This window comes from Labrus mixtus, chromosome 20 (genome assembly GCF_963584025.1).
Source record: "Labrus mixtus chromosome 20, fLabMix1.1, whole genome shotgun sequence".
NCBI classification, from domain to species: Eukaryota; Metazoa; Chordata; class Actinopteri; order Labriformes; family Labridae; genus Labrus; species Labrus mixtus.
Window position 1 is genome coordinate 23,275,063 of NC_083631.1, and position 21,411 is coordinate 23,296,473.

A 21,411-nucleotide genomic window follows, 5' to 3' on the forward strand; every position below is an offset into this window, starting at 1 on the left:
AAATGTGCTGCCGTCAGGTGCGAGAGATGGAGCTGGAGCTGGAGGACGAGAGGAAGCAGCGCTCTGCAGCCGTGGCCTCGCGCAAGAAGCTGGAGCTGGACCTGAAGGAGCTGGAAGCGGGCATCGACATGGCCAACAAGAACCGCGACGAGGCTATGAAACAGCTGAGGAAACTCCAAGTGAGTCTGAAATACCTGGAATAAAAAAAAAAAGGCTCTTTACTAATTGTTCAAATGTAGAGTGTGTTGTGTGCTCCCTGTCTGACTGACTCCCATCGCTCCGCAGGCCCAGATGAAGGAGCTGTTCAGGGAGCTGGAAGACGCTCGCATGTCCAGAGACGAGATCCTCGCTCAGAGCAAGGAGTCGGAGAAGAAGCTGAAGAGCATGGAGGCCGAGATGCTCCAGATGCAGGAGGTCAGTTTTGCTCTCCTCATCAATGATCGCTTCTTTTCTTTTGCCTCTCTTGTTCCACACTCATTACTCCTTTATTTTTTTTATTCTTCTGCGTGCAGGAAGTGGCAGCTGCAGAGCGAGCCAAGCGACAGGCTCAGCAGGAGAGAGACGAACTGCAGGATGAGATTAACAACGGGACCTCCAAGAGGTAAGACGTTTCTCTTTAGTAAAAATGAAGAAAAAACTGAGAAATGCAAACATCATTTGGTATGGAGGGCGTAGCTTTCATATTTTCTCCCGTCCTGCATCTTTCTTTTAGTGCTCTTGTCATCGAGGAGAGGAGACGGCTGGAGGCTCGTATCGCTCAGCTGGAGGAGGAGCTGGAGGAGGAGCAGTGCAACACGGAGCTGACCAACGACAGGCTGAAGAAAGCAATGCTGCAGGTTTGTTGGGAGCTTTTATAGGTTTTAGCCTCACAAGTTTATCGTTAAATTCAAGTATTTAGAGGCATTTCAGCACGAATAAACCTGAGTCAAAGTGATAATCTTCTCTCGTTGACTTCCTAAATGATTTGTTTGTTCAGTCTGACCAGATGAATGTGGAGCTGGCAGCAGAGCGCAGCAGCTCTCAGCGTGTGGAAGGGGCACGTTCTCAGCTCGAGCGTCAGAACAAGGAGCTGAAACTGAAGCTGCAGGAGCTGGAGGGAACCGTCAAATCCAAGTACAAAGCCAACATGGCTGCCCTGGAGGCCAAGATCATGCAGCTGGAGGAACAACTGGACATGGAGACCAGGTGAGTTAAAGATTGCACGTTTATATATCAGGAATCATCATCATATAAGGATCCACATTTGCTTTACATAACACAAAACCCTTGAATAAAGAACACAACAATGTGCAAATAAACCGGAGGACAAATGGAGTAACAGAGAACAAATCTAAAGTCTGCTTAAAAGAATCAGTCAGTAAAACACCATGAATAAGAATATATAAAGTGCGTCATGAGTCTGACCTTCTGTTGTGCTCTCGGCTCAGGGAGCGGCAGGTTGCCACCAAGATGGTGAGACGCTCTGACAAGAAGCTGAAGGAAGTCATCCTGCAGGTGGACGACGAGAGACGCAACACGGAGCAGCACAAGGACCAGGTACGAGGTTTTCATCAGCACTGTAGAGACGGACTCCTCTCAGCAGCTTTAACCCTCAGGCATCAGTTGAATTTACGACCCTCTTAAGTCACTAAGGACAAAAATGTCCATGCCAAAAAACTGATATAAAAATAGAATGGATTTATATTTTTGTTCTACTTTTTTCTGCATACATCTCTTAAACAACTCCAGCCCTGCTCAAAAATATTGAGTAATTATCAGGAATTTAACCCTTTAAATGCCAGTTTGATTACATGATTCTGGCATTTTAAGGGTTAAATTCCTGATAATTATTCAATATTTTATATTTTTTTGATTATTTTATGAAGAGATTTATGCAGAAAAAAAGTAGAAAAAAATATCAATCTGTTCTATTTTTATAGCAGTTTTTTGGCATGGACATTTTTGTCCTTAATGACTTAAGAGGGTCGTAAACATGTTTCACAGTGTTCTATTGATCTATTAAAAACATTAAAATGTGCGTTCAAAAATGTTTCAAGAGAGACTTTCTTATAAAAAATGTGTGCCATATGCACTAACAGACAAAATGATGACCAGAGGAAGAGGGAATATTTGACCAAATGGACAAAAATGTCCACAGTGATACATGAGGGTTAATATACCTGATAAGTGTGCTGTTTATTTAATATACTTAAACAATTAAGTGTAAAGTTAGATTGTCGCAAGGATGCACTCTGAGGCATAAACCAGCTCCTCTACATCATGTCAGATGTATTGTGAAGGTAAATGTAGTCTTCATTTTTTTTTTTTCTGTTCTTATTTTTGTGTTTTTAATTCCAGGTGGACAAGTTGAACTCTCGCGTGAAGCAGCTGAAGCGTCAGCTGGAGGAGTCTGAGGAGGAGGCTCAGAGAGCCAACGCCAACCGAAGGAAACTGCAGAGAGAGCTGGAGGACGCCATCGAGTCCTCAGAAGTCATGAACCGAGAAGTGAGCTCCCTGAAGAACAAGCTGAGGTGGGGAAAAGGGACCCAGAAGTCCCAGCAGCCTTCATGTTTCCTACACACTGCCTTCTCACTGTAAACAATAGGACATGGAGCGAGAAAGCCCGAGACACCCAAGCCCTTTCAGAGAGGGGGCGTGGTCAGACACAGCTCATTTACATATTTAAAGGTACAGACACAGAAACAGTCTGTTCTGAGCAGGGCTGAAATAGAGGGGTTTATAGACATGATCAAATACAGGATCAGAGTGGATTTAGAACAAGAAACTTCACACACATGTTTTGAGGAGCTCTGAGACTTATTTAAACTGAAGAAGAGGAGGAGGATATGAGACCTTTAAATGATTATTTGACAAAGGTTAGAATTCTGCCTTTTCTTTATTAATTGGACTGCTGTAATCAAAAACCTGCTGACTGTATAATTATTTCCTTAAAAGCCACTGGTGTGTCTTACATCCTTCTGGCTGTGCAGTAGCTTTAATTTTTATTTCTCTCTGTTTCCAGACGTGGCGACCTCCCCTTCCCCATCCGCCGCGCTATCACTCGCCCTGGCCCGGAAAGCGACGAGGAGAGCGAGCCGAAGAGCGAGCCGAAGAGCGACACCTCTGAGCCAAAACCTGAATGAAGAGCCACAGCGGCGCTCGACTCTTACAGAAGAAAACAAAACAAAAAATAGAAGAAGGAAGTGCATCACATACAGACAGACCCGAATCACACGAGCTCACATTACTGTACCTACTGACAGCACAGATAAGGATGGTGTTAAAACTAAAGAGGTTTTTAGTCCTGTGACAGTCTGATCGATACAACACGACAATCTATGCATTCTCACACACACACACACACACACACACACACACACACACACACACACACACACACACACACACACACACACACACACACACACACACACACACACACACACACACACACACACACACACACACACACAAGCCAGTTAACTCGGACAATCACCATGCTGACAAACGCATTTATTTTTGGGCCAAATTGTTTTTTGTTTTGCTTCATTTTTTCATTCTCTGGGACAAAAAAACAAAGAAAGAAAAAGATATTTTTATAAGGAAACATTCCAATTATGAGTAGTCCTGATGTGGGATCTATTTTTCTAATTGAAGAAAGAAAAACAGAGTGAAGTTCTACGTACAGGAAGGGTGATTACCGGACGGGGACCAAAGTAATATCTCGATCTATAGAATTGTATTTTATGCAGACTTTTTTTTTTATATATATAATGGTTAAAAATGGAAGTTCTTCTTCTTCTTCGTGTTTATTATGCTCGCGCTCTCGCCTCAGTTTATAATGACGGTTAAAAATGCTGACATGTATCCTATCGATTTAGCTGCAGTTAGTACTCTGACTTTTGCTTTTTGGGCTTAACAATGTGATGCACACATTTCATGCAGAAGCTAAATCCTGAGGCAGAATTCAGGTAAGAAATTGGAGACTCTGAGGCGTATTGAAGGCATTTATTTGATTGTGAATGTGCGGAAATTTCTTCATTTTGCACTGAGATGGAAAAAAAAAAAGAAGCTTAAGCCTCGACATATAAACCACTGCCTTTGTGCGCTTCATTGGAATGACGACGAAGGAGCTCAGAGTGCCAACACACACTAAGGCCTTAAATGCGTCTGAAATCTTCCGTGCAGTCGTTGGCTTCTCATCTGGACGTGCATTCGTTTTTATTTTTTATGTTCTTCACTATCAGTGTTTTTTTTTTTTATGTTAATGTAGAAGGTGGCGTTTAAACGGTGGTGGGGTTGTTTATTACTCAGCACACACTGTATTCTCAGAGCACCGCTTGTTAAGGGGTGGATCATGAAAAAAAGGTAGTGGAGCAGAGAAACAGTTTTTAAAATCAAGTGTGTGAGGATGATGTTAACCCCTCGCGGGCTGTGCTCTGGGGAGGGGAGGGGGGGGGCGGCTTTCGGCTCACACTGCTGGGAAGTGAGAGGAACGTGTTGTTAAGAATAACAGCTCGCAAAATTAAACCTTTCGCACTTAAGAAACGAAAAATGGAAAAAAAATGCAACTCCCAACTCTTCTACAATGTTTGTCTGTCTGCACCTCTGGAATGGATCTCATGTTGTGAAATGTTGGTGTTATTGCAAATAAAGAGGCTTTCTAAACTGCTACATGGGACTACTCGTGTTTCTTTTATTTTTCATGTCGACTAGATGTGCACCGGTTGTTGTACTGATGCTTAAGTTGTTGTTTATGGAATGACGTATTTTCACCAGCAGGGGGCAGACACGGACAACCAGAACTCCAGCAAGTCAGAACCGGTTTCCCGATGGTTCACCAGCGAGTTAAAAATAGTAAACAAGGATGGAGAGCTTTGGGTGAGAACTCCTTTCAGGGTGTTTTGGTGTTACGTCGTTGTGTTATTATCAGCCTGAACTTTAATACTTTTGATAATGACTTGAAATTAGTCCACTTTGTACAGCGTGTTACTGTTACTAGAACTGCATCTGTGATTCAAAATACGGATACAAATTCTGCCTTTTCTTCGACAATAATCATTCATTGAAAGTAAGTATTTATTTATTTATTAATATTATTTTCCTGTGTTACTAAGGGAATAATATTGTCAATAGGCAAATCTGCTTTCCCTGTATGTCAATATTCGTAAATGCTTTTAAAATAACCTAGAATAAGACTTTCTGCATTGTAATGAGTGTTTTTTTTTGTTGCGACGAGGATTCAATTATTAAACATTTTTTCAACGTTGTTGATTACAAAGTTGTAATTAAATAACTTAAATTAGTTTTGTGTAATTCAAAGTTTTCAAGAGTTTCTGCACCACCGTTAATTTGGTATTTATTTATTTAAAAAAGTGGAATAATACAAATTTTCTGAGTAATAGTTTATTTAAAAACGTACCTGTCACTCTGAATATATAGTGTAGTATTTTATTAACAAGTTGAATATAAAACAATATAGAGTTTAAATGAGGTATAAACAAGTTTCTGAACTTTTAATACGCTAACTTGTTGGAAGCAGTTGGAGCTCATTTAATATCCACAACAACGGAAGCCGTTTAACCAATCAGAAGTCAGTAGCTCCTAAATGGGTGGGGCCTTTATTAGCAGCTACGACACGCATGCGTCGTCGAACAGGAACCGGCCGGTTTTACTGACCGGACAGTTTCACAAGAGTTTCATGTGACCGTACAGAGTACCTGCGGCGGGTCAAACTCAGGTGTGTCGTCGCTGTAGTTGTAACAGTCGGTCAGAAGATACTTTAGCTCATTCTGGACGCGGTTTGAGAGAAAAACCAGACTACTACGGAGGAGAAAAAAACGTCCTACCTCAACGTTCAACACAAATATGCAGTCAGCTAACCAACGGCCACAGATCTGAGCAGGGTAAGATGCTTTACTCAGACTTTTTTTAAGCGTTTTTTTTTTTATTTAAAAAGATAATTTAGTTATTTTACGTGTCAGTAACTCAATTAAAACATTAATAATTATACTTTAATGAGCAAGATAACACAGCATGCTTAATATTTTGACTGTTTCTGTCTGTTTTAACAAGTTTCCTATGTAAAATAAAATGCGTATTATTACTTTCTATATAGGTGTTATAAAATATATTATTTATTTTTACTGCGTGTGAAGCTTCTTTCATATTTTATTAAATTTCACACATCTCTGCTTTTTGACTCTGGATACATGTGTCCAATCATAGTTTTGTAATTAAAACCAAAAAAAAAAAAGTACACTAAAACTATTAAACATACAGACAGAGAAATATAAAACATTTAGACCTCCTGTGCTGGATCTGTTCTTGGCTACACAAATCCATTGTATCTTCTTTAATACATCAATATCATATAATTTATACAGTTCAGTAAATATGGTTAATAAGAAGGTTTTGTAATAAGTTGCATAATTGTCCATGTGCCACAGAGCGGACTGGACTTTTAGAGGAGGTGTGATCACATCGAGACAAAAGGTTACGTAAAAGATTTAAAGACAAAATAGTTGATTGATTTTCTCATTTAAACCAAAATCAAGCTCATTTATGGAACTGAAACATGTGTTATATGTCAGACTGTGACAGAAGTCTTTGGTTGCACAGTTGTTAACAGGACCCTGAAAAACACCAAGGAGGTCACAGGTTTCTATGAATTTGGAGGCGATTACTTAGAAACACATTTCATCCATCCACCCATTTTCTTCCTCTTCTCCGGTGGCAGCAGGCTGAGCAAGTCGCCCCAGACACCCCCTCTCCCCAGCATGGTTTTCCAGCTCCTCCTGGGGGATCCCAATGCAATCCTAGGCCAGAAGGGATTTTTAACGCTCAGAAGATTTCACTTTTCATTTCTTGAGCTTGAAGCAGGCATCCGTGGGGTTTATTATTACTTGAACATTTTATCAGTAGTCATTGTTTCTACTTTGGTTTCTGATCAGTTTTTGCAGAATTAGACTTTATGGTCCCAATGGAGAAACTCCTTTTTACTGCACAGTATTCATCCAACAGACAAACAAACACCACAGAAGAGTAAATACTCAAAACACACAGTAGAGAACAAACACATCAAACAACAATATGACGTTCCCCCTCTGAGGTGGAGGTGTTTAGTGGATGTGTGATGTCCTGTTCTATCGAGGTTGCAACACCTGTGATGTCCCCGTTGTTGAGTTCTGATAGGTTGGCTGTGGGGGAGACATATTATACATGCAGACGTAGCTGTGATGTGTGTGAGTTTGCCTCTGTTTTTAACAGATAACATGTTAAAGAAGCTAGTGGAACAGTACAGTAGGATGGGCTGGATCACGCTCTGATAGAGCAGCAGGAGCCGACATGAGGGAAACATGAAGTCCTTAAAGTTTACAGATGGCTGACGGTCTTTGATGGCTCCTTTTTTAAGATGTCTCTGGTGAATAATGGTGTCTTCTTGTGAGCCTGATTTGGGCTGGGCACATTATATCTACACACACATGACACACATCATTAAATCAATCAGGTCATCGTGTTTATTCTCACATGAAACTCGTGCAGCAGAGTGACCTGCTTCCCTCCTAATATGTAGCACGCTGATGTTTCTTAACTTAATGAAGAGCTGTGTGTGTCAGCTGATCTGTATGTGAAGCCTCCTGTGTGTTAACAGGCTGCAGGATGGCGCCCGTGCTTAGTCGTTATGTAGAGGACATTCTTGAATTGGTCTCGTCTCATTTTCTCTCTTTTCAGGTGTGCGGCGAGTTTGAGTTTGGACCGCAGCAGCAGAGGAAAAGACGAGGAGAGCGGGTTTCTGTGTCGTAAAGTCGTAAAGTCATCACCCTGCAGAACAATGGAGCTATCTGTGGTGAGTCTTCACGCTGATTACTTTCGTTTTCTGGCGATAACTTAACAACCAGAAGGATCAAACTGGAGGTCGGGGCATCGTGCAGCAGAGATTACAGCAGTCTGACACACTGCTGACCCGTTTTACTATCCTGTCTGACACGACATGTAGAGGAGGGTATGGAGGCGGTTTGATCTTTACATGTTGTTACATGACAGCTGATTTATACAACACTTTTTTAAAACTCCTTCAGGCTCACCCAGCGATCAAAGCCTTCATGTGTGGCTCCCTCAGTGGAACCTGCTCCACGCTGCTCTTCCAGCCCCTGGACCTCGTCAAGACCCGCCTGCAGACACTACACAGCAGCATGAAGCCCGGGTGAGTCTACACACAAATTATAGTCTTTAGAATACATGCACTCCTGAAAATATACCAAAGATGCTCGGGTTAACTGCTGAATATTACATCCCCAACTTCACCTGGAAAAAAAGTCCTGCAGGCCCCCCTAGTAAACTTTCTGCAAGGAGTCAGGGTGATGTGGAAAATCAGAGCGAGTAGCAGAGGTGTAACAAAGTACAAATACTTCATTACCTTACTCAAGTAGAAATTTTGGGTATCTATACTTTACTGGAGTAATTATTTTTCAGCCGACTTTTTACTTTCTACTTCTTACATTTTAAAAATAGCCTCGTTACTCCTGTTTCATTCCGCAAAAAAAACTTCTCCAGATAAATCGCGCCATCCGGATAGAGTGAATTTGTTTGTGGTTGGATGAGAAGTATAAACATATACCATTCCGACACCCACCTAATTTTTTAACATTTTAATATAACATTATAGTCATTATGGCCTTTAGAAAAATGTTTTTTTTGGGGAGGTGGGGTAGTGCACTATAGGCCCCTGTGGCGCGGCCTAAGCTTTTGTCCTTAATGGCATTTTTTCCCCTTACATTACTTTTACTTTTATACTTTTAAGTAGTTTTGAAACCAGTACTTTTACACTTTTCCTTGAGTAAAAAGCTCAAGTTGATACTTCAACTTCTACAGAAGTGTTTTAAACCCTACTATCTATACTTCTACCTGAGTAATGAATGTCAGTACTTTTGACACACGTCTGGCGAGTAGGCAGGGATGATGACGTTAATGTCATTGACTAGTTAAAGCACGTATTGAAGCAGCTTCGTTTCTGCTCACAACATTGATACACTGTGAAATCGTCCAATTAAAAGGAGCTTTGAAATAAGGGCAAAACTGTCGTCATAGCATCTGACTCTGATGCTTCACTGCAATTTATCAATCAATAAATCAATCGAAATCAGTCAACTCGGGGAAGCTGGTTCACCAAGAACTCTCGGCAAGTCTTCCTAAAAAAAAGTCTTCAGATATTTTGACTCATGGAGGAACATAAAAGTGCACCAGAGCCTTGAAGCACTTGATTATTAATCAGTGGGTCGGCTCTTAAGAGTCACCCTGCAGGTCTGTGAGTGTGGAGATTCAGACTGAGCTCCGATCCCTCTCAACAAACTGCCACATCGACTTTTATGTGTTACTGTTACGCGTGCCTCTCTTTTTTCACACCAAATGTTTACTCATGTACGTATGTATCCGCGTCACAACTGCGTACGCTGTGACCACACATTTCCCCCCGGGGGGGTCAGTGACGTATAGTATTGACCACACGAGAAGGTTTGACCCCATGAACTGAATGAAGTGAAACACGTGATGTCACATGCAGCTCTACATTAAATCGATCACTGTCATGTGTCGGCTTACCTGAATGTTTCCTCTCTCAGCTCGAGCAGAGTGGGGATGGTGACCGTGCTGCGGAGCGTGGTGCGAACAGAGAAGCTGCTGGGACTGTGGAAAGGAATCTCACCGGTTAGAAACGTTTATTTATTTATTTATCCGTCTGTTCTCTGTGAAATGTTTTCCTCTTCTCTGACTCTTCTGCTCTTCATCCGTCTGCTCCTCTCAGTCGTTCGTTCGGACCATCCCAGGCGTGGGGATCTACTTTAGCACCTACTACTCTCTGAAGCAGCACTTCTTCCAGGAGGGCCGCCCGGGGGCCCTGGACGCCGTGCTGCTGGGAGGCAGCGCCCGCACAGTCGCCGGCGTCTTCATGCTGCCGGTCACCGTCATCAAGACACGATTTGAAGTAAGCACATGAGACGAGAGAGGAGGTGATGTACGATTTGAAGATTCACCTTGAGTGAGGTTTTTAAAGGTAACGTGTGTGATGTCATGTGTCAGTGTGGCAGGTACAGTTATCAGAGTGTGACGGGCGCTCTGCGCAGCGTGTGTCGGACTGAAGGTCCCGTCGCGCTCTTCTCCGGTTTGATGGCCACTCTGCTCCGAGACGTTCCTTTCTCTGGGATCTACGTGATGTTCTACAGCCAGACCAAGGCCTCGCTGCCCAAAGGTGAGCGAGCACACACGGAGCACGAGGCAGAAAAATAACCAGCTTGTGTAAATCAGTGAACTTCTTGAGATGAAAACAGAAAACTCAAAGAACTCGGTCTTTTTTGATTCTCTGATTTTTTTGGAAATTTTCAAAATCCAAAACAAAAAACACCAACCAGAATTTACATTTTTAGACACTTCAAATCCATTATTACCCCCTTTATCTTTTCTGAACACTTTGATAACGAGCAAAGTGAGAAATATTCAAATGACTCCATTTTCACCCGGTTAGGAGTTTTAACCAAAGAGAATCTGAAGCGGCGACTCGAGGAGTTTGTTAAGAAAGAACATGGAGGAAAACGAGACACAACAGTTTGTCTTTAAAATTTTTAAACATTTCTTTGCATCTTCTTTTTCAGAAATCAGCTCGTCGTCTTCGGCCCCGTTGGCGAACTTCGGCTGTGGGGTCATGGCGGGTATTTTGGCGTCTCTGATCACGCAGCCGGCTGACGTTGTAAAAACACAAGTTCAAGTGAATCCCCAGCTGAGGACGGCCGAGGCGATAAGAATCATCTACATGGTGATTATCTCTCTCTCTCTCTTTATGTATTCTGCTTTCAGCATGTCACTCGATGGCTGAGTGTGAGCGCTCTTCCTCTTCTCACGTCTCCTCTCTCCTCATCAGGAACACAAGCTGCAGGGCTTCTTCAGAGGGGCGGTTCCTCGGGCGCTGAGGAGGACCATGATGGCCGCCATGGCGTGGACGGTGTACGAGCAGATGATGGCGCAAATGGGACTGAAGTCATGAAGAAGAGAGTGGATTTAGGACGTGTTGGAAGAAACAGAATGTGACGAGTGAAGACAGAAATGTGAGCGGGAGGGAGGAGCTTAAGTTTTGCTCCCGTGACTTAAATGATTTTACTGCACGAGGAGGAGATGACTGACGAACAAAAGAAGCTAACACATTTCTAAAATGACTAACATGAACACAACGAGTCGTTGAAGTGGATCCGTTGAAGCTGCTCAGCGAGGTTTGTCTGAAGTTCAGGAAGAAGACGTTTGTCTCGAGCTTCAGAGCGATTCTTGAACTCCTCCTCCCGATGGAGTGGAGTCCCTGCAATCCAACGAGACCCCCAACAAGGTGGCCACACAGCGGTCTAAAACTGTTGCTGAAAATGAAATGATGAGGGGAAAGGTGGAGCCTTGAGGAAGCTTCGGCTGGATGTCAGGCAGCTCTGTATTTTAAACAATGGGGTTTTTTTTGGTTTTTTTAAAAATCGTTTTGTATTTAAGACTTCATCCCACAAACTAAAAATCACTTTCTGAGTCTCTGCTATCAACCACATTCTCGCTCTTCTGGCTGCACAAAAAGCTGCTCAGAAACCTGCTGCTGCTGCATCCTGATTGGCTGTTCAATCTTCAATCACACCTCGCCAGCCTTGTCTTCTTCAAAAGGTATCCCAGCATGCAGCATTTTTTTGAGAATCTTATCTCATTCAGTGAACTTGCACTGTAACTGTGGAGACATTAGTTCCTAACACGACAGGCGTGCTGCATGCGTTCATCATCATAGTTGTGCTGGTTTTTTTTAAGTCGGACTCAGACGTTCACTGAGGTCGTCTTTGTGAAATTCCTCTGTGGGAGTACAGGCGTCTCTCTCTCTTGTTGTCTGAGATGTCAGAGGGGCTGCTGTGAGGAAATCATTACTCGTCCCACTTCCAGTTCCGATCTTTGTATTGCACTTTAACCCCTGCAGGTCTGTCATGGCCCAGTTTCATAGACCTTTGTCTTCCTAATAACACTGATGTATTTATATTTTTGTAATGGTTGATATGTGCTGTAGTATAAATGTAGTTCATCTATCTGCCTTAATGATTTTTTGTTCTCAGTATTATCATGTAAAGATGTCCTCCCACTGCTTGACTTTCCCACATGTCCATTAAATCTGTGAAACCTCGTTTTATTTGTGTGTAAATGATTGAACCGTTGAGTAGAGTAACATGTTAGGAAAGTTAAAGCGACCGACCTGAGATGTTGTAGTCGGACAACAAACTGCATAACCGACCGTACTGCAGGGACGAGTCCAGAGCTGGTTAATGTGTTTTTGCAAAGTTAGACAGTAAGCTGGAGTTTGCATGCATTTATTTTTTTAGACCTGCAACTTTTCTGAGTGTGTAAAGAAGTCCAGAGGCAAGGCAAGTTTATTTATGTCGCACACACACAAGACATCAAAAGCATCATGACAGAGGAAAGAAAAGAAACATTAAAATAGAACATTTAAAAAATCACTGAAATTATTCAATGTGAAAATATGTTAAAATAAAAATAATTCAAATGAAATTAATTTAAATAAAAGTAAAGAAATTAAAAGAGTTTAAAAAAAATAATAATTACAGAGCAGAGTAAAAGTTTAAAATCTTAAAGGCAGCTGGTAAGAGGTGTGTCTTCAACCTCAGTACGTACATGCTGCCAACTCTTGTGTTATGTAAAAGTAGATAGAGATAGAGAGTAGATTATGTCATCAAGATATGATGAATTAATTTTTTATTTCCGTGTCTGATCATTAACAGGACCTTCCACATCATGGAGTCATTCAGACATCTCAGCTGAGAATCTCTCAATCACAGCACAATTTAATTCATTCACATGAGCTGCCTCACAGAAGGTTCAGAAAGGAGCCTTCGGGTACTCCGGCTTCCCCCGACAGTCCAAAGACATGCTCCTCATTTTGTGACTCTAAAATTGCCCGTAGGTGTGAATGTGAGTGTGTCTGGTTGTCTGTCTCTATGTGTCAGCCCTGTGATTGGCTGGTTATGGGTGTAGCCCCGTCTCTAAAACTGGGATCAGCTCCAGCGACCCCGCGACCCCGCGACCCCAAACGGGAAAAAGTGGTATTCAAACGCCCCCCCTGTGTAAGTCAGTGCGGCCGGGTCGGTCCCCCCAGTCGACAGAGTGTGGTTGCGCCCCTGGCCGGCTGACACAGCACTAAATATGAATCTTATCTCAAAGCAGCATTTTATCTTTGTCCTACTTGTGTGCAGAAACAAGTCGTCATTATTTCCCTCTGTGTGAGCGCTGTTCTTCTGTCAGAGAGCAGAAACAACAACTGAATAAAATCCTTTTAAAACTAAAAATCTGACAGGTTTAAATCTCCTCTCCTTTGAACTCCCTCTGTCTCGTCTCTCATTCATGAGTCAGGATATAAAACTGCTGGCCGTGGTGTTCAGAACTATCTGAGAGATTTCAAAGTCTCATCACTCAGCGTTTTCCACAGACGGTCGGAGCAGAGAGACCAAAGTATCAGAGCGCTGTGACCCACAGATAAGAAGCGGAGGAGGTGACATAACAAGCAAATAGGGAACGAGAACACGGAGAGAGAACAGCTGTCAAAGTCAAACTGAGATGTGAAGCAATTAAGGTTTATGTATCTGCTCAGACAGGAGATACTGAAGCTGTATAAAGAAAACACGTCTAACCTTGGGGACATATCATGAAAAATCCTCTTCTAGTGTTTCTGATCATTTATCTGTGTAACCTGAGAGTCTACTGACCCACAACATGTGAAATAAACCATCCAGTCCTTTGTTTGTGGTCTGCATAAGTCTTACAACACAGAGAAAAATGCTCTGTTTCAAATGTGCTCTCCTTGTGATGTCACAGTGGGATTCTCCCCTCCCCTGGTGTCTCCGCCCATGGACTCCACCCCCAGACTAGAACTAAACTTTTGAGCAGGTCGGCCATTTTTATTCTCGCTACAGAGGAGTGATGTCTACTGGGAAAACTCAGGGGGGGGGGGGGGTCATTACATTTAAAGAGACACACACACCAAAACGGAGCGTTCTGAGAGAGCTGGTTTATACAGGGTCACAAACCTCCTCTGGTGCTTGATTCATGTTATATTTTGACCAAAGCACAGCACAGATGTTTCATTTAGACCACAGGGGGACTGTTTGAAAAGGTGGAGGAGGGGGACTGTTTGAAAAGGTGGAGGAGGGGACTGTTTGAAAAGGTGGAGGAGGGGACTGTTTGAAAAGGTGGAGGAGAGGACTGTTTGAAAAGGTGGAGGAGGGGACTGTTTGAAAAGGTGGAGGAGGGGACTGTTTGAAAAGGTGGAGGAGGGGACTGTTTGAAAAGGTGGAGGAGGGGGATCATATGTCCTCTTTAAATACTCATACAGTTGACCTTCAGAGCCACCGTACTTTGCAGAAATGAATCTCCTACTTAAAGGTTTCTCTTCTGAAGCACAACTCAAGTTTGTCTTAAAGATATGACAATAATCTTTACTGGGAATACTGGAAATGATTGTGTCTTAAAGTCTATTTGACCTGCAGACCTCTTATGAACAATCACTGCTGATTGGTTGTTTTTTTACCATGAGAGTAAACACAGGCTGTGAATGAGCCTCAGAGTTACCTCACTGGTATTACTCGTAGTGTCATGGCATCGGACCAAAAGGACTCTGTGTGTGTTGACAGCCTGATCATTCCCAGAAAACAAAAACAAAACATGTTATTACACCATCAGAAAACTACAGCCCACTTTTCCTTCCCTAACCTTTCAACCGGCCTTGACTTCCATCCAAACTGGAGTATTACATCAACACATTAGATCATTATTTTACCCATCAATCCTCGGATCTGCTCGGGAGTCTCTTCAGTCTCAGTGATGATCGTGTTTCTCAGAGATGGAAGAAGAACTCACAGGTTACATCGAAGTAAAATAAGAAGTACTGCGTTGAAGCATGAAAGGTCACCTGAAGTATAAGATGCATCAAACGAGTTGAAAATGCTGAAATCTTAAAGTTCCCATCAGGCAGAGCGGATTATTCCAGTGATTTAGATCCTTATATCAAATTACTAGATAATTAATTTATTATTTTAAGTAGTAAAAGTAGAGCTGAGTTGATTATTTTACACTGAAAATGTGTGAAACTTCGGCCTGGGAATCAAAATGTTTTTTTTTTTGTAATGAGGTCATTTGAGTCGGTTATGTATTAAAAATGTGATACGGAAGCCCTTAGTGGACATGCATCACTATATTTTTATTTTTTAAATTGTTTTTAATGCTGTAACCTCGGGGTGACAGTGCTGGTTTTCCCGTGATAGTCTTTTTTAAATTCATTAATTTTCTCAAGATTTTGAGGAATTCACTTTTTATCGCAGGAAAATCAGCATTGTTACCCCAAGATAAAAAAATTATTAAAGCCCCGTGTCCACTTAACTATCCGCTTCAGTTCAGTTAGGTGCACTTTCATTTACGTTTCCACTGTCAATAGAATAGAATAGAATAGATGTTTATTGCCATTTGCACAGGTACAGGACAGTACAGGTACGTTGGAATTTTTGTGTGTTTCTCCCTGAGTCAGCTTCTACAAAAAAGTTAAAATTATATATAAAATAGAATAACATTATAAGAAAAAAAGAGTAGAAAAATACAAATAAAATTAAAAAAAATAATAAGTTGAAGTAACAGCTAAGTGATAATAATAATAATAATAATAATAATAATAATAATAATAAATTAGATAGTAAACTGTACAGAAGCTATACACTGTATTAAAGAAAATATATAATACAAATAAAAAATAAGAAAGGGGAACACTGTACAATGAAATGAAAATATAAATATGTTTTCTTCTCTCTACTTTCTACATCTCTTATTGCACCTGAGGTTATTATATAGCTGTGAATGGTACCTAAGTCTGGTTCTTAATTAAGAAAAAAATCCTTAAATATACTCGCTATCACAGAAAAACAGAATAAAATAAAACTGGCTGTATGTCCACCCAGGGCTTCCATATTTTATGAATTCATTTAATTGATTCTGGGGGATTTTTCTTCTTTTCTGAACCTACAGAACTAAAATGTTTATATGTTTATTATGAGGTCAAATATAAAATATAAAAAGGCCTCTTTGTCTTTGAGAGAATGGAAGTAAAAGTAAAGCACTAAATGGATATATTCGAGTAATAAAACCTGTCTAAGCTCACAGGGATCTATTTATGTTTTATATTTATATTTACTTTTTATTTTTATTAATATTATATATATTTTTTTTTATTTTTTTATCCTTTAACCACTTGTTTCTATTTCTTTTTCTGCTCTTACCTTCTTATTGCTGTTCTCTTTTGATTTGCTTTTAGCTCTTTTAGTTTCTTACATCTTTTTAAATCTTTGGTTCCTCTTGGTATCAGCTCGTGTTGTTGGGTTCTTGTGATGGTTCTTATGATGGTTCTTGTGATGGTTCTTATGATGGTTCTTGTGATGGTTCTTATGATGGTTCTTGTGATGGTTCTTATGATGGTTCTTGTGATGGTTCTTGTGATGGTTCTTATGATGGTTCTTATGATGGTTCTTGTGATGGTTCTTATGATGGTTCTTATGATGGTTCTTATGATGGTTCTTATGATGGTTCTTATGATGGTTGTTATGATGGTTCTTGTGATGGTTCTTGTGATGGTTCTTATGATGGTTCTTGTGATGGTTCTTGTGATGGTTCTTATGATGGTTGTTATGATGGTTCTTATGATGGTTCTTATGATGGTTCTTGTGATGGTTCTTATGATGGTTCTTATGATGGTTCTTATGATGGTTGTTATGATGGTTCTTATGATGGTTCTTATGATGGTTCTTGTGATGGTTCTTGTGATGGTTGTTATGATGGTTCTTATGATGGTTCTTATGATGGTTGTTATGATGGTTCTTATGATGGTTCTTATGATGGTTCTTGTGATGGTTCTTGTGATGGTTGTTATGATGGTTCTTATGATGGTTCTTGTGATGGTTCTTGTGATGGTTCTTATGATGGTTCTTATGATGGTTCTTGTGATGGTTCTTATGATGGTTCTTGTGATGGTTCTTGTGATGGTTCTTATGATGGTTCTTGTGATGGTTCTGATGATGGTTCTTGTGATGGTCGGGTTATATATGTCTGTTGGGTATCGTGCACTTTGGGTTCTTTTCTGTTGAATTGTATTTAATTATTTTTAGTATTTTACATTTGTTATGTTCTTGCTGTTGTTTATGTTCTTCTGTGTTTGGTTTAGTTTGTTCTTGTTTTTGCTGTTTGTCAAAGCACTTTGTAAACCTGTGTTTTTAAAAGGTGCTTTATAAATAAAGTTATTATTATTTAAGTTACATATTTGTGTTTTCTCTCCTCGGGTTACATTTGTGTTAGTTCTGAACTCGCTGGGTCATTGTGTACTTTAATGTCCCCTTTGCCTGGAACTCTTTATCTTCAGCAAATAAAGTTGCAACACAGATCAGTTCTTCACCGAGCAGTCAGCGTCTCAGCGCGGTCTTAATATGGTCTTTCCATCTCTATTGTCTTAATATGGTCTTTCCATCTCTATTGTCTTAATATGGTCTTTCCATCTCTATTGTCTTAATATGGTCTTTCCATCTCTATTGTCTTAATATGGTCTTTCCATCTCTATTGTCTTAATATGGTCTTTCCATCTCTATTGTCTTAATATGGTCTTTCCATCTCTATTGTCTTAATATGGGATCCTCATCCGAACCGACCGCTGGTTACCTCTGCTGCTGTTACAGTTACAATGTATCTAACTCCCTCTAGCGGTCAACTCAAGAAACAACACCCGCCCCCCCTTCACTTTAACCAGCCAATCACACGCTTGGAAATTTACTACTTATAAGACGTCATTTCCTCCGAGCTCCCTCTTTTTGCACCGTGTGGTCAGATTTCCATACGGCGTTGTTTCGTGGTGAGTTTCTTTATCGTTATTTTTAGTTAATAACCTTTTAAAAGACGACAGAACGACTCAATAATGATAAAGCCTCCGTATAACATTCCACAGGGCAAAGAAAACACGGGCTGTGTGGTCTTTTTTAGGCTTAAATTTACTAAAATGGATCATGCTAACAGTCAGAGCTAACTTGTTAGCCACGTACACGAGGTGTTCCGCTCGTGCCTGACTGCAAATACTAACCAGTAGTTAAAGACACCGCAGTTATAACTCTTCAGAAAACAATCAGAAATTATATTTAAGATCTGGATATATTAGTTACCGCTCTTTCACTTGTTTAGTGTGGCTTCTTTCTCCGACAGGCCCTGATCACTTATGCTAATACCTCTTAGCTTCGCAGCACACCGGTGTTCTGTTGAGATTGGCTTCCTTGTCAAATGATTCCATAACTCAAAACGACGACAGAGGCTCTCAGTGTCGCCTTTAAAATCATGTTTACAGAAGAAAATAACTGAATATTAATTAAATACTCGCTCTATGTGCATTATTAGAGTATTTGGGGGGCATTGTTTGGTCCTCTGATTATTTAAGATATCAGGGGAAGTGTTTCGATGGACAAATGTAATATCAAATATCGCTTTCAGTACTGAGCAATTTTTAAACACTATCGTTAACTGTTTCTGTTCTGAGTACTGGAAACAAGCTTTGTTACTCCATGTATTACATTTTAGAGCTGGGTGGGCAACTGGCGGCCCGGGGGCCACATGCGGCCCCCATCAACCCTCAACGTGGCCCTCAGGTCAATTTTTACATATCAATTAATTGAAGACTTGACTGAATATGCCATGAAATCATGAAAACCAGAAATATGTCCATATTAATATCTGATCACTGGTATATGTTGAGTTAAATTTGAGACATAAGTGACTCTAATCGTTTTTGTATGCTACAATTTGGCCCTCTGGCAGTGAGAATTAAATGAATGTGGCCCCTTGCTGTGACCAAAGTTGCCCCATCCCTGTTTTAGAGGAAGCGTACATTGACAGACGAGTAACCCCCCTGTGCTGCAAAGCCGCATGGTAGCACTATTCGGTAGTACACCTGTTCAGCCCATTAGCAGCAAACTGAATTCATTATGACATTTCTGAGCAAAATAACGAGTAGCCTGTCTTGTGTCTTTATGGTGCGTTTTAATTAACTCATTTGTCAGGATTGTAAGGACAAACTAGGCATTAGTTTCTAACACATTTCTGTTTTTCCTCCTCCCCAGCTCTCCCACTAACTCATAACTTAGGGAAAGCGGTCACGATGTCCGGAGGTCTGGATGTCCTTCAAATGAAGGAGGAGGATGTGCTGAAGTTCCTCGCCGCAGGGACCCATCTGGGAGGTACCAACTTGGACTTCCAGATGGAGCAGTACGTCTACAAGAGAAAAAGCGACGGTGAGCGGTGCAGAGGCTCGCTTAACTTAAGAGTTTAAAGATGATTTTTTTTTTTTTTTTTAGAATAAATGGAGTTAATGCTCTGCTTTGTTCCTCGATCATCAGGTGTGTACATAGTTAACCTGAAGAAGACCTGGGAGAAGCTGCTGTTGGCTGCCAGGGCCATTGTTGCCATTGAGAACCCAGCTGATGTGTGCGTCATCTCCTCCAGGAACACCGGACAGGTAACTAAAAACTGAATTTCTGGTGTTCGCTGCATCACAAATGTAAACTTACTATGATTAGCACACCATTAAAGCCGGGCACTGATGTCGGTGTTTCGGTGTCGGAAGTGTGCGAGAGTGACTCGGCCGGGTTTTCGCTAACATCAGTAGGACGGCTGTCCCATGACTGGAGTTTGATAGTGACCTGCGCCACAGTTCAACTTTTGTAAAATGAATATTATCTTTAAAGATTAACCGATTCCTTTAGCGTAACGTGTTTTTCCCCTGGTCACTTTAGAGAGCTGTGCTGAAGTTCGCCTCTGCCACTGGTGCCACCACCTTCCACGGTCGCTTCACCCCCGGTACCTTCACCAATCAGATCCAGGCAGCCTTCAGGGAGCCCCGCCTCCTGATCGTGACAGATCCTCGCGCTGACCATCAGCCACTGACTGAGGCTTCCTACGTCAACATCCCCACCATCGCCCTGTGCAACACGGACTCTCCTCTGAGATACGTGGACATTGCTATCCCCTGTAACAACAAGGTGAGACCAACCGAAGAGGAGAGTCACATGTTGATTCAAAATGTGGAACAGGTTGCACACCGTTAGAGCCCGGCGCTATCCCGTCTGTGCAGTGTTGGGTGTAGGATGTGTGCTAAATGAACGAGCCTGGCCTCTTTATTTCCACTCTCTGAACTCAGAGGCAGTGGGGGTAGAGGTCTTGCCACACACAGCAAACATGTTAAAATCTTCCCTTTTTTTGTTTATAGTATGTAACTCAATGTGTTTCTTTCTGTGACTGGCTTGTAGGGTCATCACTCTGTGGGTCTGATGTGGTGGATGCTGGCCAGAGAGGTCCTCAGGATGAGAGGAACCATCTCCAGGGAGCACCCATGGGAGGTCATGCCTGATCTGTACTTCTACAGGGACCCTGAGGAGGTACGACTTCATGAGCACCCGTGACTTGGAAACAGTGGTTTAAATGTGTAATGGTTGCACAGCTTTAATTGCTCACCTAAATCTTTATTTTTTGTTTAAATGTAGATTGAGAAGGAGGAGCAGGCCGCGGCTGAGAAGGCTGTCGGAAAGGAGGAGTTCCAGGGTGAATGGAGCGCTCCTGCTGCTGAGTTTGCTCAGCCTGAGGTGGCTGACTGGTCTGAGGGTGTGGCTGTTCCATCTGTGCCCATCCAGCAGTTCCCTGCACCAGGTAAGATCCCTTTTTATGAATTTAACCTATAATCTTCAAACTACAATAACAGTTTGAGCATTAACATGTGATGTTTTTGTCTTTTTAGCTGCAGCTGCTCCAGCAGTTAAGACAGGTGAGATATTTTCTCTCAACTTTCAGTGATCTCAAACTGTCCAAACATAAATATTCTTGTGTTAACAGGTTTACTTTTTTTGTCTCTTGCAGAGGACTGGAGCACTCAGCCCGCCACAGAGGACTGGTCCACCGCTCCCACCGCCCAGGCTTCTGACTGGGGTGGTGCCACAGCCGACTGGTCATAAATCAAGAACTATGGCCACATAAATAAAAGTGTTTTTTTACACTCGGCCTTAAGTGTTCTGTTTCAGTTGATCTTTTTGTTTAGGTTCACTGCATGCTAAAATATTGCTCCAGCTTCACATCAAATCCAGCTGAAGAAAATAAGATAAAGTGAAGTTTGTCATTCTTTGAATAACAATCACAGCTTCTCTGGACAAATCAGTTCTAAATTAAGCACAAATGTGGATTTAAGGCCCCTCAATAATTGAGAGTAGAAGGAAATGTGTCGGGTTAAGTTTAGGGGACATGGAAACTACATTAAATTGAGAACTACATTGCATGAGGATAAATGCATTGTTAAATTAAGTG

At 41.5% G+C, this 21,411-nt stretch overlaps 3 protein-coding genes across 4 annotated transcripts in view; all 3 read left to right on the forward strand.

Annotated features, from left to right (window-relative positions):
• Positions 1-4,653, forward strand: part of LOC132995660 (myosin-9-like) — a 36,959-nt gene extending 32,306 nt beyond the window's left edge. For both annotated transcript variants that reach the window (XM_061065747.1, XM_061065748.1), the window contains 8 exons: positions 18-179; positions 286-414; positions 513-601; positions 713-836; positions 977-1,185; positions 1,428-1,536; positions 2,338-2,510; positions 3,002-4,653. In XM_061065747.1, coding sequence (XP_060921730.1) covers positions 18-179; positions 286-414; positions 513-601; positions 713-836; positions 977-1,185; positions 1,428-1,536; positions 2,338-2,510; positions 3,002-3,122 — 1,116 coding nt within the window. In that variant the 3' untranslated portion in view covers positions 3,123-4,653. The remainder of the gene's footprint in view (positions 1-17; positions 180-285; positions 415-512; positions 602-712; positions 837-976; positions 1,186-1,427; positions 1,537-2,337; positions 2,511-3,001) is intronic.
• Positions 4,654-5,633: 980 nt separating this feature from the next.
• Positions 5,634-12,162, forward strand: LOC132953935 (mitochondrial glycine transporter A-like). Its single transcript, XM_061026324.1, has 8 exons — positions 5,634-5,885; positions 7,714-7,828; positions 8,061-8,185; positions 9,600-9,684; positions 9,782-9,961; positions 10,057-10,225; positions 10,626-10,786; positions 10,892-12,162. The coding sequence occupies exons 2-8, from the start codon at positions 7,814-7,816 to the stop codon at positions 11,012-11,014; spliced, it is 858 nt and encodes a 285-aa protein (XP_060882307.1). The 5' UTR covers positions 5,634-5,885; positions 7,714-7,813; the 3' UTR covers positions 11,015-12,162.
• Positions 12,163-17,796: 5,634 nt separating this feature from the next.
• rpsa (ribosomal protein SA) lies at positions 17,797-21,102 on the forward strand. Its single transcript, XM_061026439.1, has 8 exons — positions 17,797-17,929; positions 19,182-19,352; positions 19,458-19,576; positions 19,854-20,099; positions 20,367-20,495; positions 20,601-20,763; positions 20,852-20,878; positions 20,971-21,102. Exons 2-8 carry the CDS (start codon positions 19,220-19,222, stop codon positions 21,063-21,065), a joined length of 912 nt encoding a protein of 303 aa, XP_060882422.1. The 5' UTR covers positions 17,797-17,929; positions 19,182-19,219; the 3' UTR covers positions 21,066-21,102.
• The last annotated feature ends 309 nt before the right edge of the window (positions 21,103-21,411 follow it).